Source organism: Lynx rufus, unplaced genomic scaffold (assembly GCF_022079265.1).
Source record: "Lynx rufus isolate CCGP_SWC_20201006 ecotype Redwood Valley unplaced genomic scaffold, mLynRuf1.p SCAF_6, whole genome shotgun sequence".
Lineage (NCBI taxonomy): Eukaryota > Metazoa > Chordata > Mammalia > Carnivora > Felidae > Lynx > Lynx rufus.
In genome coordinates, this window is record NW_025814878.1 from 25,412,711 (window position 1) to 25,438,609 (window position 25,899).

The window sequence follows — 25,899 nt, forward strand, 5'->3', positions numbered from 1 at the left end:
ATGGTTCTACATGTTTTCTTTGTTCTCTTGTAGCTACTGAGTATCTACTAAGCACCTAGGGCTAGCTGGACACTGGGGATACATGATGAACAGAAAACACAGCCCTGCCCTCATGACATGTGTGGTGTGTGTAATAATATATACTGGAGATGAAAATGTTACTTACTGTTGTGTATTGTATTCTATGATATGTATATAAATACACATTTGTATAGTATGCATAAGTATATATAGCTTATCATTCAGTATTAGATTCTGATTTAAACTCCTCAACCATCCGTCCTTTAAAAAGAGAAAGAGAGAGACAGAGAGAGAGAGAGAGAGACAGAGAGACAGAGAGACAGAAAACCCTGGGAGAAAAAATTTATATGACTTCATAGCTAATCTTAGAATCTTGCTGACCTACAACTGATCATAATAATAGAAATAATTATGGTTTATTTTACCAAGAAGAACATCCAAGATTTTAGTTTTGAGGTCACAAGTTGTAATATCACCCATACATATGAATGAAAATAAAATGGCTTAGATATAACCCACAGAGTATCTGAATATTTAAAGACCATGATGGGGTGCCTGGATGGCTCATTCGCTTAAACATCCGACTCTTGATTTCGGCTCAGGTGTTGATCTCAGGGTTCATGGGTTCGAGCCCCATGTTGGGCTCTGTACTGACAGTGTGGAGACTGCTTGGGATTCTCTCTCTCTCTATGTCTCTCTGACCTCCCCCACTCATATTCACTCTCTCTTTCTCTCTCAAAATAAATGAATAAAAAAAAACCCCATGATAATCACATTTAATACTATACATGGGAAAGATACACTGTCAGATAACGTGCCATTACAAAATACAGACTTAAGTCTTTGAAATGACATAAAGCACTGTTGATATTTATTTCTAAAAGAATTCCAGAAAGGTAATGATGACTAACAACTGTGCTCTAATGACTGGGGGCCCTCGCTTCTAGACAGGTCTTCCCGCTGCCTCAATTGCTTCCTCTGTCTGGTTTACACCAACAATGTCTGCTGACGAGGGGTAAGCGAAATGCCCTGCTGTAAATCTTAACCAAGTATCTGGGCCCAAAGAATTCCCAGTTCTTTTGGCAGAGATGCACATTTTATTTTGCACTTACATTTTTTTTTTCTGCTACCAACTCTAAGGGACTTAGAATTCTGACAGAGTAGTTCAGCATGAGCGCTCGGTAATTTACCTTAGAGTAGGATAGCCTTTAATACGGAACACGGCACTACAGTTCAAACCCTACCTCTGTCTACAGTAGCTTTATTAGAGTTAAAGAGCCGCACATACCTCCAACATTGTTCTTGTAGGTGTTGTATAATTCTTTTACTCTTCTGTAACGAAAAGCCAACTTCCTCATCCAGTCAACCCCTCCTCTTACACCTGTTGGCAAACAAAGGTTTGCACTACTTGCAGCTGCATGGAAGCCATCAGTTGCAAAACTGTAGGTACTGTAACACCCAAAATACATTAAAAAGAAATAAAAGAAATAATTACATGTGCAAAACTCCGCAGCCGAATTTCTGTAGGAAATAGCATACTGAAAGGCATGGCTTACCTTAAGTCTTGCCCATTATCATCAGAGGAAACATCATCTATGTGAACTTGATCACACTCCTGTTAAAAACATTGGAAAAGTTACTTGTTTTTCAAACGATGTCTGTATGGTGTTGGAGGGTTTTCCAGCTTTCCATTTGGCCAGGCTATGGCCAGAAGGTGGCAGCATTTGCCCATCCATCCCACTGCCAGCCTGGGGAAATGGCATCATTTCTCTTCTGAGCCCAGAAGAGTGACATAGAAACAGGTCTGAAAACATACGCCCTGTAGGTTTCTTTAGAGCCGTTTAAAGATTTTTAATCTTGAAATTATGGATAAGAAATTACCTTTGAGTCTCTACAGGAATGACTGCTGTTCACTTCCAGCCATCTCTGTTGTGCATACTTAAGTAAGGGAATAACGCTGATCTGAAGATACACAGAATTCGTTTGGTCCGAACCTCAGGTGGTTACTATTCTTTGGTGTTTGTTGAGCAACAACAGAGGGGCCTGATGCTTATGGTGCCCTGTGAGACTTCTGTGACTTCCTGCCTTTTGCTGGGCCAGGGATACCATGTAAGAACCAAGCTGATGTTATTTTAAAAGTCCTGGTCTCTCAACGCAGAAAAAAGCTAATAACCACACAAGTCGGCATTTTCTTTTTTTTTTTTTCACTTTTGTTCAAGTTTTGAAATCTTTAAGCTGAAAACAATACTTAGAAACAAAAGGGAAATAATGAAGATTTACCATCTCCAGTATGCTACAAATTCAGAGGAAAATAAACTTGAGGTACATATACCCATATAATTGACCTGATCTAAGTTACAGTGTTCTCAGAACAAACGGTAACTTTTCTGGATAAGGATTAAATTCTTTGCTGTTCTAAGAATCCTGTTCTCTCTTCAAATAATCTGAAAAGTTCCAGTGAAACAGCATGTGATCTGAAGGTGGAATCTGGCTAGGGCATTTAAAATACCGAGTACTTATGAAATTTAGGATAGGTAAGTTTAGCCTTTTGGGCTCTTTTTCTCTACTCAAATTATTTCAGTCATATTCACAGATGCTGACTGTATACATGGTACTTACTATTCAAAATCAATTTTTAAAAATTATTAACTTTGACAATAAGATGCCATATCAAACAAGGGCTTTTCAGCTACCATTTATATTCATTATAGGACCTGGGAAGTGCCTGGTACTGAAATATTTATCATCTCCGGTTTTCTATACTGAATATGTTAGATCCTATTATAGTCTGGGGTGAACTAATTGACTCAGGCTTCTTTTAAAAAAGAAAATATAGGAGCGCCTGGGTGGCTCAGTTGGTTAAGCATCTGACTTTGGCTCAGATCATGACTTGTGGTTCGTGAGTTTGAGTCTTGCACTGGGCTCTGTGCTGACAGCTCAGAGCCTGGGGCCTGCTTCGGATTCTGTGTCTCCTTCCCTACCCCTCCCCAACTCATGCTCTGTCGCTCTGTCTCTCTCTCTCTCAAAAAATGAATAAACATTAAAAAATATATAAAATATAAGGTTAGCCCAATCAATACAACTTTAGTACATAACCTGAAAATCCAGGTAAATTGAAGGTTCATGTGATTTACATAAATTATGGGTTTAGGAATTTTTGAATAAATGTCTACCAATATTCACGGGTAAGGAAGGGCTCCAAAATGTTAACCTGACCAGAAGCTCCCTGAGAAGGGTGTTTGGGTCACCTGGATATACCCCCATTTAAGGCACAATTTGGTACACAGTAATCACTCAGCAACTCTTGGTTGGCTAAATGGCAGATGTCCAGACAAATGACAGTTCTTGACAAAATTACCACAGTCATTTAAATTTTCTAAGACAACATTTCAATTATATTAAAAAATAATATTCCAGATGCTATAAGGACTGTAAGAAGATATTTACACCAAGAGTGGAGGGGAGGAGAGAGAATGGGGTACAAACCAAGGCTGCAGGTGTCAGAGTGGGATAGACTTTTGGAAAGGGTTTTTTTCCCCATTTTGACTGAGTACGGGTTGAAAAGAGTACAGCCCAGGGGCGCCTGGGTGGCTCAGTCGGTTGAGCGTCTGACTTCGGCTCAGGTCATGATCTCGCGGTCCGTGAGTTCGAGCCCCGCGTCGGGCTCTGTGCTGACCGCTCAGAGCCTGGAGCCTGTTTCAGATTCTGTGTCTCCCTCTCTCTCTGAGCCTCCCCTGTTCACGCTCTGTCTCTCACTCTCTCAAAAATAAATAAACGTTAAAAAAAAAAATCTAAAAAAAAAAAAAAAAAAAAGAAAAGAGTACAGCCCAAACTTTAACCGAAGGAGGCATTATGCTTCCAGAAAAATCTTAGGGAAAAGTATAGGAAAAAGCAACAGTAGTGGCTACTGGATTGGGCTCTCAAGGAAAGGGTGGGGAGGTTTCATTATTAGCATGAAAATTGGAAATAAAGTTCTTCCAGAACAAGGAGGCAGCAAAATAGTTCTAAAGAAGACTTATTTTTTTATTTAGAGACGGTGACATTCTTGGTGAGTATGAAAAGTGTACTAAATCACTATCAAAGTGGCATCATGTAAAGCTGCTCATTCTACTGAAGTTCTGAGATCTTTCACCACGTAAAAATTTCCATCTCTGTCTTATAATAAACAGTAATAAATAAGTAAATATCCAAAAAAGTGGGGGAAATCCTTATGAATCACTCTTTTACTTCTAATTACTTAGAAGCTATTTCTATATTTCATACCTTCTCATCCTAATTTGTGGAGAAACTCCTCTGACATTTCAAGTATTAACTCACATGATTAATTTGTACATTTTACCCCGAGATTTATTTTTCACTCCTGAGGACATCAGTGTATCAAACTTACTGGACCATGAGCTCCATATTTGAAGTTATGTTTGAGATTTTTCCAAATGGAACTTCTCTTTAAATTTATGCCTAGTTAACTATGCTTGTTGACTCTGGACTCTTGCCTGAGGATTACAGTCCAGTGAAAGAAACCTGAACTTCAATCACTTACATTTTTAGAAAATTCTAAATAATTGTTCTTCAATTAGTTTTCACTCAGAGGAATTGTGCAAGGATCGTTTTGACCCAAACCTGAAATACTAAAAACAGTGTAATGCTTGGCTTCAACAAATTTCAGTCTAAAGACTCAAACATTTGTAATAATTCTGATGCTAATGTTAAATTCTTTATTTTTGTCTTACAAGGTGACCACAAAGTTGTCACTGATCTTTATCAGTCACAACCCGCACAGCAGTCTTCTCTCACTGTTGTGAAGCTGAACTCCCCGGTGCCTTCCTTTCTGGAAGTTATTCTAACTGAAATAACATTTTATTTCAACAGGGAGTGTTCTCTTCTTAGGAGGAGGAGGAGGAGGAGGAGGAGGACGATGAGCATTTGCCTTCTCTGCAGTTGGGCAGGATGTAGAGAAGTGTCTATTAGGATTTAAATTTGTATCTTTTAAAGAATTATGTGAGAGCAGCTGCCACTATATATGTTACAGTATCTACTGAAGGATTTGAGTCTCAAATTAGATTTCTGGGTTAAGAAAAGGAACCCTGAGAGGATAAATACACCAGGAAAAAAAAAAAAGGAAACTTAATAGGCGAATGATGGAGTTACTCTCTTGAGGAATTTGCCTCTTTGTTAGCAGAAGCAGAAATAGCTTAACACCAGTTATGTAGCCCATGATTATCTTTGCTTACAAGAGGTTTACTGAAATAAAAAATTGGGTGAGAGTAAAGTTGACTTTCAAAGTCAGATGCAGGAGGAGAGCGGATATATATGTAAGTGCACTGAACGATCTTAAAAGCTACTGTTCAGACGTTATTTGTTTTGATGCTTGTTTATAAGCCTTTGGGTCTCCTTGGGCACTTCATCTAGATGTACATGCATAGGGGTCATGGGTATGTCTGTGCACATGTATGAGAGTTTAATTAACTTATATGCAGACACTCAATCATTTCACTGATTAGGTACTTACTGTTGGACCCTAAGTTGTAGTGCTTGAGTCAAGTGGAATTTTTATCACATTTGAGAACATCACTAAAAAGCTATAATCAGAAGAGAAAGTCGATACCAGTATTTTCTCAGTTACTATTTTTACCAGAGATCCTGTCGGGTATTTTAAAAATATATTTTATATAGTATATAATCCAAAATAAAAATTCTTAAAGCACCATAGGTGACCACATGCTTCTGATATGCCAATGTTCATGTCCAATGAGCTAGAAGTATTTGCAAATTCATCATATGTTACTTTCGCTTTCTTACTTTAGTATTCTGTTAAAAGTTGGGTGGTAAATTTATTCCATCTGGCTTCTAGTGTGCCACTAAAAAGCTAAAAGGTTATTTATTCCATTTATTTCTAGTAAAAAATAATTAATGAAAGAAATAAAAACTCTAAAACTTGAATAAAACCACATAAAATTTCTTCTTTCTTTCTTTCCTTTTTTGGGGGGGTTCAAAAAGATGAATAATCTTAGAATTTTCTTTAAAAAATAAGACTCATCCATTTTAACCAACAGAAAAACCAACCTAAAAGTTATCATCTTATATAAAAATTCAAGTTCCAAAGATTAAAATGTGTTTTCTATTATAATGGATAAATAAAGTCATTCTGTATACTACACTACTAATAAGTAGCAGGATTAATTTAAATCAGGTTTTAGAGAGGTGATTATTTTTTCTTATTATCTAAAACTGGCAAACTTGCCTAGGAACACTGATCTTTCATATTGGCCATTAAAGAAAACAAATAAAACCTCTTTAAACAGACAGTAATTTTATTATCCAATAAAAACAGTGACTCACTGCAGAGAAAACAACACCAAAAAAAAAAAAAAAAATGATACTACCCAGATTTCCAACACATACATTTATGGGAGATACTAAAACACAGAATTTTTACTCTTATGCCTCAAATGTAGCTAAAACTGGATTTAAGACCTTGTCAATTTTTAAAACTTATTTAAGACACTGAATAATTTAGCTTTTCTTTCTCACACACTTCTGCGAGGCATGGGGGTAGAAATATGTGTTCTGGAGCCAGAGAGACTCCAGAGTTTCAAATCCCAGTTTTACCACTTAGCTGGCAGGTAACCTTAGACGTGATTTTTATGCTTGTGGACCCTACAGTTTCTCCTTGACAAAAACAATGTGATAAACATATTTATTTCAAAGAGTATTATTTCATTAATGGAAAATCCAATACAAAGTCTGTACAAGGGGTGTTTGGCCATAATCATCTCTCTTGCCATTTAGAATATGATTATAGACACTTTTATTTCGTTGTGAAACCATGAGATGAAATGTGCATGTAAACATGTCACTTAAAAAATATTTCAGCGTAGTTGCATGTGCCTGAGAAGTACTTCTGCTCAGTGCCCAATCTGTACAGTTAGTTCCAATTTGACCATCTGAATGCCTAATAACTTAGATCAGTAGCACCCAGATTATATACCTCGTTACAGTACTTATTCAGCTACCTTGAGGCTATCGGGGAGCGGGGGTGGGGTGAGGTGGGGGGGGAGTCCTTTCATTTTGTTATTGTTGGTTTTACTCTCCCTTCGAGGTTGGGAATGAAAAGATAAATTAGAAAGAGAAAAAAATAAACGCAATGAAACCAGTCAGATGTGATATGTAAATAGCTCTGGCACCGTTTCATCCACATGGGGAGGAAATAAGGAACAATAACGTTGTCTAAAATTTGGCTTCAGATGATCTACAAAACTTAATATCTATGGCTGTTGTCCAGCGATTAACGTGAACAGTAGCCTGGAAAAGCAAATGCTGATGGGGAGGGTATCAAATGGGTTGTATAGTATGAGACAGCAAAGGAGACAGACCTCCCCTTCTGAGATATTTTTGTTTTAAACATGTGCCAGTACATAGGTATAATTAACTAATGCAATTTAGCTTTTGTTTATATTTGTATATACATTTTCCTCTTGACAGAAACTTTTACTATTCTCTTGAGCTAATTTTTTTTTTTTTTTAGATTTCTTGAAGTTATCTGCGTGTATAGAAACCATCTAAACATTTTAATGGATGGATACGACAGTTCCTACCTTTTTAAATTCTTACCTCTAAATCATTAAAAAATAAATGTGTATCAGCGAGATTAAAAATCATTTCCTCCATTCGGAGTCCAAGAGTTACAGCCATGGGGGGATCCTGAAAAGGAAAAATACATCCAATGAGGTAAAATTTCAGTGACTAGTTATTATCAAGAATATTTTAAGTGCATATTGTTGTGGGTGGTGGGGTGGGTAGACTGTATGGATTTTTACCTAGGATCCAAAATATTTCCCAATTATCTAAAAAGGGTACCTTTCCAAAGGATAATCCAAGCCACACTAAATATACAGCTACATTTGTGAATTTACAGAAATTCATACACACATGAAGACAACTTAGAATATATTTTCACGTACATCTATATGTATCTGAGGAGGAGGAAGGAAGCAAACTAGTTGATAGGACCCAGTTTACACATACTCCATGGAGAGTCTTTCGGAGAAAGATACCTGGATGGGGTACTGAAGAATGGAGCAGACGTGTACAGAAGAGGAAAGGACATCCCTTTAAGAATAACAGGTCATAAGTAGGAAAGGGAGAAAAATAGGACTTCTGGATGTCTGTAGGGCTGGAGCAGACACTGTTGTCTGAAGGTGGGCCAGGAAGAGCGGGTGACCCATGGTAAAACCACCCCTTAAATATCAATTGTGTTTGATCTACAATATAGATCGATATTTATTTGGATATGCATATGGTTTGGTCTAACCTGAATCTGACTAGAGATTAAGAGGGTAGGGTCAAGGATAACTAAAGGAACATTAACTCAGTAAAAGTAATCTAAGTAGAAAATATATACCTTTAGGAGTTTAATGAGAGTAAGGGGTTAGTAAGAAGACAAGTGACTTAATTCTTGTTTACAGAAACCAAGATATTACACAGCAGCAAGAAGCTCAGAGCCTAGACCACAGTTGGTACTTTCCCATGATTAACTATAGTTTAAAGCCTAGCATTGGAGGTGGAAGACTTTAAAAAGTAAGGAGAGTTTAGGGCTAGGGCAGTAATTCATGTACAAACATTGTGCTTAGAAAAAGAAAGAAAGGAAGAAAGAAAGAAAGAAAGAAAGAAAGAAAGAAAGAAAGAAAAAGAAAGAAAGAAAAAAAGAAAGAAAGAAAGAAAGAAAGAAAAAGAAAGAAAGAAAAAAAGAAAGAAAGAAAGAAAGAAAGAAAGAAAGAAAGAAAGAAATGATCGAGGTTGCAATGATCTCTAAAGGAGAACTGCTATAGGTTAGGTATGACTCTGGAGACACAGAAAACAAAATCCTGGAAGGGACAAATCCTCAGAATTTGAGGCCAGAATGGGTATTAACAGGGAGAAGAATATGGTTTCGAATAAAGCTGACAAGTCTAGAAGGATACTGTTGGTTTTGGCTGAGAAGTTATTTTGGAAGACTTTAGAGGGTGATTTGGGTTGAGTGGCTGGGCTAGGAGCCAGATTGTAGGGATTTGAGGAGAGAGAACCAAACTTGTGTTTTCAATGTTCTAATAAATGGCATTTCAAAAAATGTATTTAGACCTGGGGAAATTAATGCTAACTTGACTTCAATTTATGATAAGGATGAGCAACCCAAAAGGCCAAGCCGGATTCATATACACCCCTAAACTTAGCAGAAGCCCTTTCTCTTCCCACTCCTCCTCTGCAACAACCAATTGTCTGCCTATACTCCCTTCCATAATGCTTTGAGGAGGAAACCCTAGAGTAAACATATTTGAAGTGAGTGTCAGCTTCATATATTGTAGTGATTAAAACCTAGAGAACAGGAACTGAGTCGTAAGAAACAAAGAGGTCACTGAGGTGTGCTGAGCAAAGCAGAGACCTGAGGTGGGAAAAGATGAAGAGAGGGCGGTAAGAATATGCTGGATGTCAACACAATTTTCTAATTGTTTGTATCTCTTCCTTGGAGAGAATCCAAATCCTTGGAGATTTCTGTGGATTTCATAGTTAGATACTCTCCTCTCAAAAACAGATGTTCACTCTTCACATACTTGATGGCATTTGGGTATTGCGTCCTCCAGTCAGTCGGATTCGACTGCTAGATTCATTTGTCTTCCAGTGATAGGATTGTTTGGAATGGCATACCCAAACACCAAATAAATTCCATTGGCTCCAACAAATATTCGTTCAAGAACAAAAACAGATACAGGGAGTGCCCAGTTCGTGTCTCAAGGAGTTTCGGAACTCAGAGGGATCTCTTGCTGTTCCCTTCAAGTATAGAGTTCTTCCTTTTCCTTATTTCTGTTGTGGTTGTTCATGTTTTTTGTTGTTGAAAGAAAACCCCTGAAGGCTGAATTGTTTTTCAAACTATATATTTGTCTTTTTCTGTTCAGAAATTCCCATTTCTAGTCTCCGACTCTCTTTTGGGGTAGGCTGAGGATGGAAAACTTGTAAATATTCTGTCTAGTCATGGGACCATGAACAAAAAGTCTATAGAAATATCAGGAAAAATCAAATGTAATTATAGCATGAAAACATATAATTCCATTAGTGACGCTCTCTGCTTTTGAGGAATGTTCACTGATGCAAGACAATAAAACTGAACTCCACACTACTCCATTATGTTTCTGATGATTACTGCCCTAAAGATATATATTTCAGATGGGGATTCAGAAATGTCCTATTTAAAAGACTTTCCTTCTGGAGACTCGGTTGGTTAAATTCTTCTATGATTTGGCGATTTTTCTTTTTTAAGTTTTAAATGAAATGACTGAATTTCTTATATTCATGTCTCACATTCTTTGCACTTATAGATCAGATTTATGGGGCTGGGAGAAAACATACTGTTCCTCTTTGATTGCTACTTTCATTGATTCCACGCTTCTGAAGTACATAACTCTCTACGCTACCCATGGTAGGCAAATCCATGAAGAATGCATTTTGTGCATCTGATAAGCATGCGAACACAATTTTTAAAAAACCAACAAGAATTCTCTAACAAGTAAGCATACCGTATGGTATGATGAAAACTTGATTTGAGCACCCCACTGGAGGAATGCAACCCCACGGCACGAGAAGGAGCTGTGCACTGGGTTTCAGGCTATGGACGATTCCACATGACACTCTAGGGCCAGGACTTAGTAGGCATTTTGGCAAAATATCATTTGTTCGCTGGGAAAGTTTAGGTGTGAGATTTGCCGGAGTGTGAACTCGCTGTATTTTACTAAGGTTTCCAGAGAACAAGGCCTGTTGAAAGCGGGGGGGGGGGTATTGCGTCAGCCATGCCAAAGGCTTGGCGCAGATGGGCGAGGGACAGTCATGTCACGAGCCAAGGAAAACCATGTCTGTAAGAAGTGTTGATCTTGTTTCTAAGAGAATGTTTAGTGAGGGCTTACTTTCAAATATCGAGCTTCCCACCCCCATCCCCTGCAGCTTACTAAGTCACTGCAGATTACAGGACCCCATTTTTCCAGCTAAGGAGCTCCCAGACGTAAGAATCCAGGAAAGAGGACCAGCGGTTTGGTGGAGGGAGCCTTAGCAGGATCTTCGTAATGGCGGGCACGCTCTGCTTTGCCAGACTACTGTGAAGGGGCTGCCAGAGCCAGAAATTCCGTGGTTTTACCAGGCATTTGAGAGTTAAACATACTTCTGGACTGAACCCAAGTTTTATACAGAGATGTTTGCTCATTTTCATTAGATGTTTGTGGAATTATGGGCACCTTATGAATCAAGAGTTACTGCCTCTTTTAAGTTTAACTGTAGTGCGTGCTGAGTTTAGGGTCTGAAATGAAGTGATGGGGAAAGCAGGATAATAAGGGCACTCGCAGGATTTTGTGGAAGCCCTGATACATATTAGACATCTATAACAATTCCAGTAGGTTCCAAGTGTCTACAGCAGAGTTTAACATGGTGCAAACTGAACTCCTGCCAGTTTACTCTGTGTACTGCTCTATGAAAATACTTAAACTATTCCCAAGACATTTTAAGGGAGAGAGGGAGAGAGAGAGAAAGGCAGGGAGAGAGAGAAAGAGGGAGGGAGGGAGGATGAAGAAAACGAATAACTCTTGGCCCTTAAATGTGTGATTCTAAGCCAGATGTTACCAGTATTTAACCAAGTCAGGATCAAGTACGGCACTTCTCTGTATCAAAATACTAATGCCTATTAGCCATGTTAGCACAGAGCATAAATTGGAGCCAGACTGTCTGTCTCGGGGCCTCTGCCCTGCACTGGGCCATCAGCTGGAATCCCTCCTCTAGGGACACAATGTAAAAATATCTCAGGAGAGGCAGCAATTATGTATTTTTAAAGAAACAGGGAGTTTTTTTTTTTTTTTTTTTTTAAAGAACCAAAGCTCTTGGAACAGTTACTCCTTTGGGACAGGATGCACATTTGTAGACTTGTGGGCACAGAGACAGAGGATATGTGCAAATTCACCGCAGAAGAAGGAAGAACACTAGTGCTATGAACTAAGGTAGGGACAACTTGTGGGTTCGTGAGGACGCATGAACTCTTCTAATCAGTGACAAGGGATGAAATGAAACTCAGTCATGAAGCAGAAGGAATATTTTTCGATTGAGATGTTTCTCCATGACAGACAGGTGGTGGGCTGAAGGGTTCTCCTGGCGGCAGGGGAGATGGGGAGGTGGCTCAGTCGGTTGAGCGCCGATTTCGGCTCAGGTCATGATCTCATGCCTTGTGAGTTCAAGCCCCGCGTCGGGCTCTGTGCTGACGGCTCAGAGCCGGGAGACTGCTTCAGATTCTGTGTCTTCCTCTCTCTCTGCCCCTCCCTGCTGGCGCCGTGTCTATCTCTCTCAAAAATAAATAAACATTAAAAAAAAAAAAAAAGAGTTCTCAAGGGGAACGGGAGAATGGTCTCAGGAACATCCATTTCGCTAACACATATTCACTGAGTGTCTACTACGTTCACATTCTGGGCAGAGAGCAGAGAATCGACTAAGCAAAGTTTCGGCCCTTGTGGGATTAATATTATTTGTGGATGAGCTACCTAACAGACAAAATCCAAATAAATATACAGCATGTCGGGTGGTTAAAAAAAATAATCAGGGTCAGCTGATGCAGAAGGCTCTGGGGATGGGTAGTGATGGCTCATTAAAATGAGGTTCAGGGAAGGCCTTTCTCAGGAGGTAACAGTTGAGGGTAACAACCTGAAGAGGGTGATGAAAGCAGCCATGCAGAGAAGAGGAAGAGAGCAGGTGCGGAGGTGAGAGTAAGTCCGTGTGCGGAGCCGTGTGCGGCAGAGGAACACAGGTCAGGAAAGTGAAGTGGAGCAAACATTTGAAGAAAGAGGGAGTGCTTGGGGTGGGTGGTGGCTCGGTTAGTTAAGCGCCTGACTTCTGACTTTGGCTCAGGTCATCATCTCGCAGTTCATGAGTTCGAGCCCCCTGTCAGCCTCTGTGCTAACAGTGTGGGGCGTGCTTGGGATCCCCTCTCTCCCTCTCTCTGCCCCTCCTCCCCGCCCCCCATCAAAATAAATAAAGAAATAAACTTAAAAAAAAAAAAAGAGGAAGTGCTCAACTGGTTTCAGACACAGGTGAGAAGCCCCAGCACGATAAACCAGGAATCTGGCAAGGTTATTTCTCAGACCTGAAGGGACAAGCCGGGAAAGAAGGCGGCAACTGGAAAATGGGCTCCAGAGGCTCTTCTGGTGATGGTACTATTACAGCATGAAATATGACAAAGAGAATAATCCAGAAGAGTGGGGCACTGGGGACTCAGGCACCAAAGAAACTGTTTCCGGAGTGGATTTATTGGGTAAGTACGAGGTCTGTATCCAGGACATGAGTGGAGAAGGCAGAGAATATGCCTATGGTGTGAAGGTGAAGCAATTTTTTTCAATATTTCATTTTGTTTTTTCCCCCCCACCCAGGGAGGGGGGTTTTGTGTAGAATTGAGGGGAGGGGCAGCTTTGAAGGTCTGAGGAGAGAAAAGGTTTGAAACAGCCAGCCAGAAGAGTTAATGAACCCAAGAGAGTTGGGTCTACTTGAGATCTGTGGTCACATGCAGCTGATGAGACACAAGTAGAGACTTGGGTGGGGTTTTTTGCAACGTGAGTCTGATGCAGAAAAAGAAGGGTAAGAATAGCAAGGCTTCACGCAAAAGTGGGGTTCCAGGGACATCTTGGGCTGCCGGGATGATGATGTCTAAACCCAGAGGCTCTCAAACTTGACCACACATGAGAAACACCTGTTTAAAACTCCCACTGCCCACATCATACCTCACACACCAATGAAATCCTCTTTTCAGAGGTGAGATCTTATGCATCAGTAATTTCAAAGCTCTCCGGTGATTCCGATGTACAAGTAAGACAAAATCAACAGATTAGCACCTTGCTGCTCAAACGTATGGAGGCAGAATTTGTAGTTTGAAAAGATCGCCAAGTGACTCATACGCATATTAATATTTAAGAAGCACGGATCTAAGAACGCCCATGAAGATCTGGGACAGTAGGAAGACCACAGCTGGTATGATCGTCTGGTTTCCCAAGAGTTAAGTCTCTGGGTTGCCTCCAAAGGACCCTAAGACCTGAGTCAGTCTGATCACTGAGTAGAATGCCGGTTCAGTTTCATTTTCTGGGAACTGGGCTTCCCTAAGTTATGAGTAAGAGTACATTGCTCCAGTTCACTTCCATAAAGATTACCTGTGGACTTAACTTTAGGGACCAAATGGCCCATTGTGACTCTTAGCCACGTGGCCAGATCCCTGCTAAGGAGCTGGTAAAAGGGAAAAACTAGCTATTCTTTTGCTCTGATTAAGAGGATTTGTCCAAAATCCAAGGGTTTGATGTAAGCAACATATCTGTAATTGAACAGTAGTCAATAGTAAGCAATCAGAAGCCACGATGGAGGCATCACGCCGTTTATCTACCACTACCAACTCTGTTGCAATTAGAAGAGAATCCGATTGAGTACAGCTCACCCAAATCTGTTAAACTAAGGACAGAATACATACACTTCAAGGGGGATTACAGCAGTAGTAACATGCGACGCTTACAGCTGCTATGCTATACTATTGCTATTGTGGAGACTCTGGATCAATGGGATTTGTTTAATTTTTATTATTTTTGGCCCTTGTAGCCAATCATATGCCATAAGTACTTGTAGACACAAAAACAGTATAGCATTACTTTTGTAGTACATAGCATAGCAACCGGGTGGGAAGGAAGTAATCAAGTTGGTGAGAATGGCCATGGGAGGGTGAGCTGGGAAGCTCAGGACTGACAGCAGAGAGGAGGGGAGAGACGACAGCGAACACACCCAATAGGGGCGGCTTCTAGACTCGGCGGGGAAAGGTGAGTGGTACATGAGAGGAAGGTTGTAGAGAAGAGAGGCGAGATGTGAACCTAGAAAATGGACAGTTGCCGATTTAAGGAAATTTAAGGGATGTTAATAATCTAATCTGTCCTCTCCCCCTCCTCAAGATGTGAGACTGAACGAGATTATAAACTGAGATCATAAACAGGGACTAAACTTTCAAGGGAGGTTATAGAAGGCTCCTCTAGAAGATTCTGTTTTTAAGAAACTGATTACCACTCATCTTTCTGGTATATTAGTTTCAAGTGAGTAAATGTGGTGTTCCTTCAAGATCTTTCCCTTTTCTCATGTACTCCCAGCAATAACTTGGTAAGGCTGGTCCTCAATAAAGGTGAGTGCAGTGTTTGGCTACTTATGGTATCACCTAGAGCCACTGAATCCAACAGAAAAAAAAAATTCTCTGAAGGGAACATATACTCAACATATAACGTAGAGCTCTACAAGAGGAGTTAGTAGGCAGAACTGTCTCTCAAACTCCCTATGACAGAGTCTGAGAAATGTCATGGTCTCTGACTTGGTGTTACTTATATACATACACATGTACCATAATTATGTACACACTATTCACGTACACATATGTACACCCAAATACACGCACTGTGAGCAACCATGTAACACACTATCGAATTTTTGAGGCTTACAAATTCTGTACTCACTCTCTTCGTATGTGCCTCCACTTTCCTACAACAAGCCGAGTATCTCACATTATGAGATAAAACAACGGATATAAATATATGCAAATTTTTTTTTTAATGTTTATTTATTTTTGAGAGAGAGAGAGTGAGAAAGAGCACAAGCAGGAGAGGGGCAGAGAGAGACAGAGAGAGGGAGACACAGAATCTGAAGCAGGCTCCAGGCTCCAAGCTATCAGCACAGAGCCCCTACACGGGGCTTGAACTCACAAGCCGTGAGATCATGACCTGAACTGAAGTTGGGCGCTTAACCGAACAAGTTGCCCAGGTGCCCATATGCAAATTTCTTTAGAAAACATTCAGTTTTCCCCAAATAGCTTCCCAACATACAGATTTCCTTGAAACCAGATGAAGTAGGTTACACTGTAGACTGAAGTTTATCCTGTGGTAGGCAATGTGGTGACTTTTAATGCATCAACTCACTAATCCTTCCTAATCACATTATTAATTTTACTATTCTCCCTTTTTTTATATGGAAGGTCACCGAGGCTTCCGAAGCTTAAATAAGCTACCAAAATCACATCATAGTGGGAGGGAGAGCTAGAATTCAAAGTCAGGTTCATTCTCCCTCCAAAGCCAGAATGCGCTAACCATTATCACAAGACAGAGGGTAACCTACACTGGGGTTAACACTGCCCTTAGGGTGGCCTCCAATCCATGGCGCCAACACTTAATTCTAATCACTTTCTTTAAAGCATGTTGCTTGTCCTTAGTTGGCATGCACATAAGTCAATATTTATCTTCGTGACTCTCCTAAAATTTAGCTGGTGCCATTTCAGAAATCTTTCTATGTAAGTGTGTGTACACAGTTTAATATAAAAATAACCAACTGATTTGTATTGATGGTCATATTATTTCCCCAGTGCTGCTCTTATATAAAATGTTGCCTACAATGCGCAAGTAGTTCGGGAAGCCTGAATTTCAATTTTACAATACAAGGCAACTGTTCACTTTTCTTCCAGTCTTTTCCCTGACTTGGGCTACTTCCTCTGCATCCTCCTCCATTCTATGGAATAACTCTAGAGAATCATGGCTTCATAGAGTGTGCCACATTAATGCTCCAAAGTGAATCAAATCCCTACATCACTCCCTGCACCCCTCCTCCAAAGAAGAGGGATTACTACAGTTGATCAAGTAACATAATATATGCAAATAGAGAATAGGAACAATCTTCACAAACTCTAACAGATGATGGATGAGATGATTCCCTGTCCATGTCCTGCCAAATTTACAAACTCCTATCTGGAGTTTCTGGCAAAAACTATACAGGCCAACAGGTGCTCTGCTGTAAAGCCCATCATCAGCTTCATCAGTAGCAGAACTGAAACACCCATATATCTCACCCGCCATCGAGGTAAATACGAAGGAACTGTTCTGCTTGGGAAGAGAGTGGCTGACAACTGAACACAGTCAAAAAGTGATGGCAGTTTTAAGGAAGATCCTTGGAAAATTCACAATATTATTTACTTATACGTGGAACTAGGATTTTCCAGAAGGTTTTTTTTATTCATATGCAAAAGTTAGTTACACAGGGCAATTTATGAGTAAAAGGGCATTCCTAAATTATTAGGTTAACATGCATTTTATTTTTATAGGTGGTGGGGGGGAAAAAACATGAGACCAAAAGAATGCAGAAATTAAGAATGTGTCAGAGAGATGTGGGTTCTGACTGGCCGTGCCACTTACGGGCTATGTGACACAGTACTAACCACACAGGGTGATGATGAAAGTGAAGGAGATAATGCATTTAACAGGGACACGGAGCAAAATGTCAGGCACATACCAAGAATTCAAAAATGGTACTTATTTTTTATGGGTGACAGAAAGAGAGGTAAGTAGGTAGGTAGGTAGGTGTGGTTATGTCAGGACATGATTTCCTATCTCTGGCACTTACGTTTCCAGCTCCCAGCTCGGTATTTTTGAGGCCACTATAACACCGCTTCATACAAACACTGACCTCTGTGGGTCCAGAAATAACTGCCCTTAGTCATTTCTCAGTTGGGGGAAACGGTGTGTATTTTTGTTTAAGTTCCTCTGGCCTAGGATGTGGATGACAGCTTTCAGAGCCGAGTGTTACTTTTATACATGTACATTATCTCATTTAATCCATCCGGTAACCCCAGGAAGGAAACGGATTATAACCGTTTTCAGATGGAACAGGCTCACAGGTGAAATGACTTCCTAAGGCACGTCCAGAACAGGATTTCCTTCTAACTTCCAGCCGGATGCTCCTTCAGCTGGATTACTGCCTTACAGCACCCAGGACCCTGGAAACCATTCTGGGGTGACTGAGAATAGTGGGAAAGGATCGGCTACATGAGAAAAGTGCAGTTTCTCCAGCCCCTCAACATCCACATTTTACCTAGAGCAGGTCTGCCTTTGTATTGATAGAAAGATGCTCGGTGTGACATAGTTTGTGCACAAAGGATTCTCAGGCTAGAAGAACTGAAAAATTACTGTCCTACAGAAATGTTACACTCTAAAAACGTGTGCTGCGGAAACGAGATTCACGTAACAAATGAAAAGGACCGAAGACATTGACAATTTCAAGCTTAGACAACCGTTAGGTAGTAGCAGGGTTGTTTTTTGCTCTGCGGAAATAATGGCCCTGTTCACTTTTGCTATTAGCAGTGAAAAGTCCTTCTGAATTGTCAACGAATCACCAGTGTGACCTCACTTCAGTCCTCGGTCCTCAAGGTCATTACTGAAGACACTGGGGCACTGAGGAATTAAACCCGGTTACAAAGGATTCTCAACTGTAGAACACCTCAAGACCTCTAACACGATGATGTGACCATCAAATGCAGGTATTCCCTACATCTTTTTGGCCATCAGCCTATCCACAAAGACTATCAATTAACATGTTTCAGATCTCATTTTTGCAAGAAAAAAGTTGGGGAAATACTCTATTCTAGTGGTTCTTAAAGCATGGTTCATCAGCTTCAGTGGATGTTTATTCCAAATGCAAAATCTTGGGCCGCCCCCCGCCCCCCAGACCTACAGAATCAGAAATTCTGGGCGTGGGACGCAGCCATCTGTGCTTAACAAGTCCTGTGGGTTTATGGTGACTCACACACACGTTCCAGAAACACTGTTCCAGTCTAAGCCCCTACCACTTCTTACTTACTGCTCAGAAGCCTGCTCTCCACACAGCAGCCAGTTCTAAACCATCATGTGCCCACTCAGCCCAAAACCCTCCAACACACTGCACCTAGAATAAATCCCCAGTGCCTTGCGGGAGATGACACGGCCCCCTGCTCACCACTCTGTTCTTACCCTGGGTCAGTCCCTTCCCGGTTTACAACCTTCCAGCCACACTTGTTCATATTCCTGGAACAGTGGAAGACTCTTCCTGTGGCAGGGCCCTCCTGTGCCCTCTGCTTGGAATGCTCCTCCCTGCTCTCCCCTTCCCCCGACATCTGCAAAACTAGCTCCTTCTTGGAATTCAGGTCTCAGCATCATCACCTCCAGGGTCAGCCCCTCCTCCCCCACGCCACTCTCTACATGACCCAGGTTCATTGTCTTCACAGCAGTTATCACTGTCTGCAATGATTTTGTTTGCTTGTTAAGCTCCCTGAGAGCAGGATGGGGGTCTTCCTTGTGGTAAGTAAATATTTGTTAGATGAATACAGTCCCTCGTGTCCCCATTTCCACTTGTGGTGTGTGGTGAGGTTGAAGCTCCCCAAAGCCCTCTTGGTCCCCTCTGAATGACCCCTGAGCTGTGTGTGGTCTCCAGCTTCAAAAGATGGGTCTGACCTAATATCCCTTATTTAGCTATTTCTCGATATGCCAAGATATTATTGTCTTCCTGGCCAACAGACCATGCCAATTTCCTCTGATGTTAAGAAAAATGTCAACGATCAAATGCCTTTTAGAAAAATATAAATAATAATTCAATAAATAGGGTCATCTAAGTTGTTTTGCATGAAATTCAGGAAGGGTGCTCTCATTTTGATGAGAAAAAATAGAGCCTTAAACAAATTTTTCTTTTAATTTCCTTAAATTGTCCTGAGTAAAACATTATTCGACACGGTCAGTTCCAACAGGCTCCCCTCCTGTGAGAAGAGTGTAAAAATGCAAGGACTTAGCTATAAGACGGAACAGGTTTCCAGTAGATGCAACAGCATTTATCATTTCGTGCCCTCGGTCAAGTTTCCCGACCCCTCATAGCCCTGGGTTTCTGCATCCATCCAACCTGGATCACAAGAAGTTCCAGTAGAGCCTTCCAGAGAATTAAGTGGGATAACAATTGCGAAAGCGATCAATCACAATTTTTTTGAGTGTTAATTCATGCCAACTGTTCTGCTAAGTCCTTTAAACATGTTTTCTCTTTAATTCTTATTCACGACAGGCAGTACTTTTCCCATTTTACAGAAATTGAGGCTGAGGGATTAAGTAATTTGCCTGAGATCAGAGAGCTACAAGCATCAGCACTGGGTTTTCAAAGTCAAGTTTATTTAACTCGAAGGTTCTGGTCCTTAACCATTATCCCTACTGCTTGTGAAATGCCAAATACAGGCTCCATCTACCACACGGTAGGTATTTTACAGATGGAAGGTTATCTTCCCTAAACTTTCAATAGTGCCCCTGATTCTTTTCCCATTCTGTGCTGCCAGGAGGTACTGATATCTGTCTGCCACAATCCATTTCACTGAATGTTTCTTAGGTTTTGCTTCATTTTTAAAAAATTAATTTTTTTAATGTTTATGTATTTTTGAGAGAGAGGGAGAGAGAGAGAGCGAGAGCAGGGGAGGGGCAGAGAGAGAGGGAGACACAGAATGTGAAGCAGGCTCCAGGCTCTGAACCGTCAGCACGGAGCCCAATGCGGGGCTCAAACCTACCAACGACAAGTTCATGACCTGAGCCGAAGTCAGGCACTTAACCGACTGAGCCCCCCAAGGCGCCCCGCTTAGGTTTTACTCATGGATGAAAAAGTATCCCAATCATCTGAGGGAAGATAACTCAAATTATTTCAGCTTGAGGAGAACTCACGTAACTACCTACACAGTACCTCACTAATTGTCCTCACTCTTTTTAGTATATGTCACATATTGCATTCATGGCAGATGGATTGTGTATTCTGTGTGATGTGCTGTAGCAGAAACGAGATGGGCTATAGAGTCAAATAGTCCTGGGTCATCTCTGCCACTGACTGGCTGTGTGACTTTGCACATATTTTATTCCCTGAATATGCTTCCTCCTCTAGAGACGGGGAGAACCACCTCTCTCTTGCAACTGTTGTGACACTTAATGCCTGGCACACTGGGGGCACTAAATAACATTAGTTGCCCTCCTCCCCTCACTTTGCCCCGCACCTTCTGTGAGCTCTGCTATTTAAAACAGAGAGGGAGGCAAACCATAAGAAGCCCTAAATACAGAGAACAAACTGAGAGTTGATGGGGATGGGGAACACGGGTGACGGGTATTAAAGAGGGCATTTGTTGGAATGAGCACTGGGTGTTATATGTACATGACGAATCACTGGGTTCTACTCCTGAAGTCAAGACTAAACTGTATGTTAAGTAACTTGAAAATTAAAAAAAAAAAAAAGAAAGGAAAGGAAAAGAAAATGTCTCTATTCTGTATTCCAACAAAGCTTTTTGACAGTATTTTAGGATAACGAAGCTTGTGCGTGAAGTGAGCCCTGCATGTCCGGGTGGGCGTCCAGGGAAGCGACACGGTTATTTCAACGATGCACCAGTGCTGAGGGAAGCATGGGCATTTTGCTGTTAAAACTGCTCTCAGAACCAGTCTGAAAGGCAGCTCGTTATTAGATTTTTTTTTTGTGGCTCTCCACCCGTCTCTGCCTCATTACCGGTGCCCCTTCTTATCCCAAAGGGAAGTCCATATTCAGTTCTGGGATGGGTGCCACTTTATGATATTTTTGAGAAAAAGAAAAAAAAACTATATATATATATATATATATATATATATAGAGAGAGAGAGAGAGAGAGAGAGAGAGAGAGAGAGAGTCACATTTTGACCAGGCTGCTTATTTATCACCTGGAGTTCAAATGATCTTACTAGTATTTTAAAGGTCAAAACCACCACAAAAAGGATGAAGATTTGAACTGGGAAAACACTTTAAAAATCTCAAGGTCATTCCAAAAGATGAGTTCCACCACTGATCTGACACAATGGGAGCAACATGGATATCTGGGTAAAGCCTCTAATGGTGACTATTTTGAAGGGAACTTTATTTGGATTCGTATGTTCAAGTTAGATTATTTTAAACATTGATGTAACATGAAACTTGGCCATATAAAAATATTGCAATCAGTTCAGCAGGATTTACCATGTATTCCTCAGAAGCCAAAACTATTCCAGAAGAAATGCTTTAGATTATTATCTGGAAACTTTATTTAGACTGTATACTCTACCAGTAATAGAATTTTGAGTGTGCACCCCCAATTTATATACAGCTAATTTACTCATATATTATATACATATTCTTTAATTGATAATAATATGCATGTATTTACAAAGTATGTGCATTATGAAACATATAACAACACAAATTGCAAGACAAAAGTGTGTGTGCGTGTGTGTGTGTGCATACACACTATTTTCTTTCCTTATTTCAATGAAGCATCTTGTGTATATCTCGCATATATGCATACATTCTGCTCTGGAGACCACTGTTTTTAATGAGGATGACTGTCATAAAGGGGCTAAGACCTCTTTTTCTATATGGCTGGTAAGCAAAACTGTTCCCTTACGTAGCTGTTTGGTCACATATATTACCTACACTAAAAGTCACATACAACGTAGCTTCATCAAGAGTGCGGTAGTTGTATATTTCAAGTAGGAAACACTTGAGCGCAATTTCATCATTACTAGCAAGGCTTAACAAACTTGCTAAAAATTGTGTGTTGGGCTGACGTGAGACCCTAAGAAATAATGTAACACTATAAAGGCACAGGGAAGGCATTTCTGTAAGTAGAATATGTTAAAAGAACCAAAGTTAGATAACTTTGAATATGGTAATTGACTCTGGTCAGAATATGAATCCCATAGAGTCAGAGATTCACCTAGCAATGGCCTGAACCATTGTGTTTCCATCTGACAAGCACCCTGGAGGTACACTGATCTTTGTCACGGCACCTACACAGCGAACAGCAACGCGGTCCTAAGAAGCTAGCCAACCAACCGTGAAAAGCATGGCAGGAAAGAAGGAAGGGGAATCTGTCTCTGAATGTGTGTATGTGTGGGGGGGGGGGGATGTGATTTGCTGTTCATATGCTTATTCAAAGTTACAAAAAATACTGGTGTTCCTAAATCCAAAGGATCTCTCAGACAAGAGATTACTTCCTTACTTCAACTGGCATTCTATAGCAACATTTAGTTCTGAAAGTTTCCTTATTAGAGAGTAAGATATGATTTTATAATATTGAAAGCCCATTTTAATTTACAAAATAATTTTTCTAAGATGATTATGTCAGAGTAATGAGCTTGCTCTTGATGTAGAAAACCCAAAGGCATCTTGAAGAAAGAAAACAAATTCAATTTCGAATTACTTTTGTAAAATTCTCCAGTTCTCATCAAAGAACAATGAGCCACTGGAAATCAATTAAGAGCAGATTTGACAGCCTGAAACAAAAACTTAAACGTATTTAAGTTGTGCTAGATTTTTGAACAAGATAAAATTCTAACTGAGTGTCTTGGGGTAAAATTTCTTGATCCCTTACCTTGCCATACTTCTGAGCATAAGACCCTGTGAGCAGTGAGTGGAAAACGATGATGGTTTCGTCCAAGTCCCAGACAAATACACGCTGAAGAAAAAAATAAATATCAAACGATCATCAAATTCTAAGGAAACAGAAATCTCTACAAATTGAACACATCTGACTTTGTTGTTGTTGGATATAATCTCAATACCATTTCAGAAAAAGCTGTGCTACTCCATTAATTTTTTTTTCCAAATTTGCCACGCACCCCCCCTATAAAACCAGAGGGGTGAGAGTGACACAAGTAATCATAAGCTTAAAAGTCAGATGTCCTAATTTGAATGAATGTTTCCAAATACTTACTTGCAGTGAACGCCCCAAAAGTTAATCTTTCACCTCGTGGATTCATGAGACTTTTCAATTCATGCAAAGAACTAAATTTTTTTAAAGTATTTCAAAAAGTCAGTGAGCGATCCCTAAACAGAAATTGCGAAGTATAGACCTTCGGGTCAGATTAGGCCATCCGATGGGTTGTTTAGCGTGCACAGGGTTTAGAAAGATTTCAAATTATTGATCAGCATTTCAAATTCAGGAGATTTCACACAAACTTCAGGGCTCTAGCGGCAGCGGAGAAACTGGAAGATACGATAATGCTGACTGACATTTCACATGGCAGTGATGGGCAGGTCCCCTTAGACTGGGCCAATGTTCCCTAAGCTCCACAGTCTGCTGGCTCCCTGGCCCAGTTCACTCATTTATATCACCTGCTGGGTTCCTGAAGGCCTGGAATGTGCTATTGTCACTCAGCTGAAGGAAATGATTGAAGAGGCACAATGACTATTATTTTATTTTACCAAATCTGGAAATTTAGGTTTTTTTCTTAACTGAAGGTTGCGGTTGGGTAAGAAGTAACATAATATGGTTAAGAATAATTTCTCCTGGTGTTTTATAATAAAAATCAACCTGCTCAGTATGGGTATATCTCAAAAGAGCTCTCAACCAGAAAAAGATGACACATGGAGACTTTTACAGATATAAAAATGTTAACATGTATCAAATGATTGTTCTTTTCCTATTTTCAGAAGACGACTTTTCCTTTCCATACAGGTTAATTTTACCTTTTTAAATTTTATCGACACATATACACATCTTTTGTTACCTTAATACTACGAAATAGAGTGTCTCTCAGAACATCATCCTACAAACAATGGCTTTATGTTTTAAATTTCCATTTAGGCCAGTTAGAATCAAAAGATGTAATTATCTCAGGCCTAGAATTTGTAAAGTATTATCTTTTTTAAGTTGTTAGTGTTTTTAATTTTGCCATTACAATGGATGAAATCTCAAACTTGGGGTCCACTCATTTCATAACATACCTTTTTTTTTTAAGTTTGAAACCTTATGGAACTATAAGGTATAGAATATGTCACTCAGTAAAATAAAACATCATATTCCACTCTTTGAGGGTAAGGTGGCATACCTCTAGGTCACTGTCAGGAGGTGGGGAGGGATTATTTTTCCGGCCTCTTCCTCGGGACTTTGACCCAGAACTCCTGCAAGTTCTCTCATCGAGGTCTTTGATAGGTGTGGAGGGGCTCTGCACAGTATCAAACTCTCCTAGGAATAACAGGATTTGCATCAACAACAGCACTTCATTTTTAGATCATGTATGAGTCCTTGTTATTAATTATCTTAACAAATCCATATACGTCAGAGAAAGCTCCTCATGACAAAGAAAATTTATAACCCAAATAGACAAAATCGTGATTCTGTTAAAAATGTTCCAGGTCACGCAAATCCCCTGTAGTTTCAGTCTATGTGATCTATTAAACATGAGTGTGTTTTATATTCTGTATGTCCTCACCTTCCCTGTCTCTACCCTTACCCACATATTTATCTACATTTATATCTATTCTCACCTCCTTATGTCAGAGCTCAAAGGAGGAGATGTCTTCTTCTGGATCAATCCCATCTCCCCACCTGCAAATCTGACTCCCAACTGAATCATGCTCCATTAGTTAAACCCTCTCTTATCTTCCTTCCAATGTCTTGCTTTTCTGTGGGCCACAGACAAGTTTAAAATCCTTCCCATGACCTTGCCTTTCTACCTAGAAGGTATCTGCTTGTTATCTTCTCTTTTTAAAGTGGTACTCCTTAAAAGAATAGTGCATAACAGTGCTGTCCAAAAGCAATAGAATGTGAGCCACAAATAGAACCACATATATAATTTAAAATTTTCTAGAAGCCACTGTAAAAAATGTAAAGAAACATGTAGAATTAATTTTGTTCACATTAACTGACCCAATATAACCACAATGGGATCATTTCAGCATGTAACCAATATAAACAATTATCAATGACATGTTTTACATAATCCCTTCTTCATACCAAGTCTCTGAACTCCTGTGTGTATTTTACACTTACAGCAGACCTCAGCCTTTACTGGCCACACGCAAGTGCTCAACAGCCACATGTAGCCGATGGTGACAGTAACGGACAGCACATTTGTTGCCACTTCCTGACACTGGATTTGTCATAATCAGTTCACCAAAATTCTGATAAAACTACTCTGACTCAGAGTCCCCGCGAACCACCCAAGTAACAAATGCAATAGACAGACTCGGTCCTTATCTTCTTAGATTCCTGTGCTG

General features: G+C 40.1%; 1 protein-coding gene across 1 annotated transcript in view; it reads right to left on the reverse strand.

Moving 5' to 3' along the window:
- EYA4 (EYA transcriptional coactivator and phosphatase 4) overlaps positions 1-25,899 on the reverse strand; it is a 57,871-nt gene that overhangs the window by 11,348 nt on the left and 20,624 nt on the right. Inside the window, exons 7-11 of the mRNA XM_047102556.1 lie at positions 24,729-24,862; positions 23,270-23,353; positions 7,633-7,722; positions 1,578-1,636; positions 1,310-1,470 (exon numbers count right to left, since the gene is read on the reverse strand). Coding sequence (XP_046958512.1) covers positions 1,310-1,470; positions 1,578-1,636; positions 7,633-7,722; positions 23,270-23,353; positions 24,729-24,862 — 528 coding nt within the window. The remainder of the gene's footprint in view (positions 1-1,309; positions 1,471-1,577; positions 1,637-7,632; positions 7,723-23,269; positions 23,354-24,728; positions 24,863-25,899) is intronic.